Source organism: Dinoponera quadriceps, unplaced genomic scaffold (genome assembly GCF_001313825.1).
Source record: "Dinoponera quadriceps isolate SergipeBrazil2010 unplaced genomic scaffold, ASM131382v1 scaffold7802, whole genome shotgun sequence".
NCBI classification, from domain to species: domain Eukaryota; kingdom Metazoa; phylum Arthropoda; class Insecta; order Hymenoptera; family Formicidae; genus Dinoponera; species Dinoponera quadriceps.
Window position 1 is genome coordinate 1 of NW_014561640.1, and position 1,756 is coordinate 1,756.

Sequence of the window (1,756 nt, forward strand, 5' to 3'; positions counted from 1 at the left end):
TATCTGGTATCGTAAGGATTATACGAACGACCGTGCAGAAAATTGTAACTATCCAAACCACCGCACATTTCCGGAGTATTGGTGACGCATAGCAGTATTGCGCCAGCATCTCGCAGCATCTTAACAGCAAAACTATCGGTGGTTGCTTTCCTTCCTTTGTAAGCTAAAGTGCAACCCGTATGACTAAGACCTGTTAATGTCATCACATGTTACAAAGAATTTACGCTGTTACCTTTCACGCACACACAAATCTTTGTATTGTTCAGTTTAATTTTATTTTATAATTTACATTGAAACATTACTGTTTCTGNACGGTCGCGTTCGATATGTTTATTACGGAAACAATACTGGCATTATCGTGAAGAGAAAAAAATAAAATTTAAGAAAATAAACAGTAATATAAGAAATAAAGAAATTATTAGGTACCTTTAACAGGTATACTTTCTTTCACAGTGAACGGTATACCGAAGAGCGGTTTTTGTTTTTTTAATTTTTCGATATCCACATTGCCGGCTTCCAACAATCTATCACAATTTTTCGCCTCAGCTAAAGCGATCTTGTATCGGTCTTCGACGACGGCATTTAAGTAAGGATTCACCTCCTTGATTCGTTCGATATATGCGCGTACCACTTCGTAGCTCGTGCACTAAATTTGTTTAAATAATAAATGTCTATAAATCTTATGATTTACATTTTCATTATTTACAATTTATTTATTATTATATCTCATTACTTATAATTTATTTAATAGTCCAAAGTACTATTGTAATGTAATGTATAATGAATAAAATCTAAATCACTTAGCAATAAGTTATCTTAAATATTTAAAATAATAATAAGAAAAAGAGTCGTCGTTATAGCAATTTTATATATGGAATTACATGTTGATCCCTGATCTTTTGAGCAAGCTCAGTAGCACTTATCGTTAGCAAAGTATCTTTTAGTGGCGGTATGCTAACTGGCTTCCTATAGCGGATAAAGGAAAATATCCAATCCAATGTTAAATATATAACGTTAATGACGATGATCCATATACGTAATAAGTAGAACATCTACAAAATAAAAATCATTTATGTGATGTATCACCCGCCTCATGTTGATCGACATTGGCAACTGCATTAGTTGGGAATGTTTATTTCCTCGTGAGACGTGATTAAAAAAAATGGAAATAACGTATAAAATTTACACGAGAAAAGTATTCAATATTTTAGAATGGGAATCTAATTATTACATTAACTAACTACACTATACAAAGTTTCATTAATTAATTAATTCGCTGTGTATTTATAAATAAATTTATGTAAAAGAGCACAATTGTTTACGGTTAACGGGAACAAGAAGTTTTTAGAAATTTACTTTAGTAGAGTAAATGCAGCCGATCTACTCCAGTTGATGTAATGTTTATAACTGATGCAGTAGACTTATGCTATTTATGTATCCACCTCTGCTGGCTTTTTATGTTCTAATGCTTCTAACATTATTTGAATATTTATAATCTTGCACTGTGGGAACAAGTATAATTTAATATATATATGGCTATAAATCTGCCACAGTATTCTGTTCAAATCTCCTGCTAATCTACAGATATAATGCAAATATTTTGTTTATTGGAATAATAACATAATAAGGTGCAAAAAAAATATGAGTATGGTGAGCAGAAGATGACAAACTTTACTTATTAAAAATATATTTAAATATTAAATACAGTTAAAGATAATTAGTCGATTGTTATCTATTCACGTGTATAATCTGTAGC

The 1,756-nt window shown here is 30.8% G+C and overlaps 1 protein-coding gene across 1 annotated transcript; it reads right to left on the reverse strand.

Moving 5' to 3' along the window:
* Window positions 1-5: 5 nt before the first annotated feature.
* Window positions 6-1,750, reverse strand: LOC106751005 (fatty-acid amide hydrolase 2-B-like; the record flags this gene model as incomplete). Its single annotated transcript, XM_014631723.1, has 4 exons — window positions 1,357-1,750; window positions 882-1,052; window positions 427-646; window positions 6-190 (listed from the first exon to the last, which is right to left on the reverse strand). Coding segments are annotated over exons 2-4 (576 nt in total), but the record flags the coding sequence as incomplete, so codon positions are not given.
* Window positions 1,751-1,756: the final 6 nt, after the last annotated feature.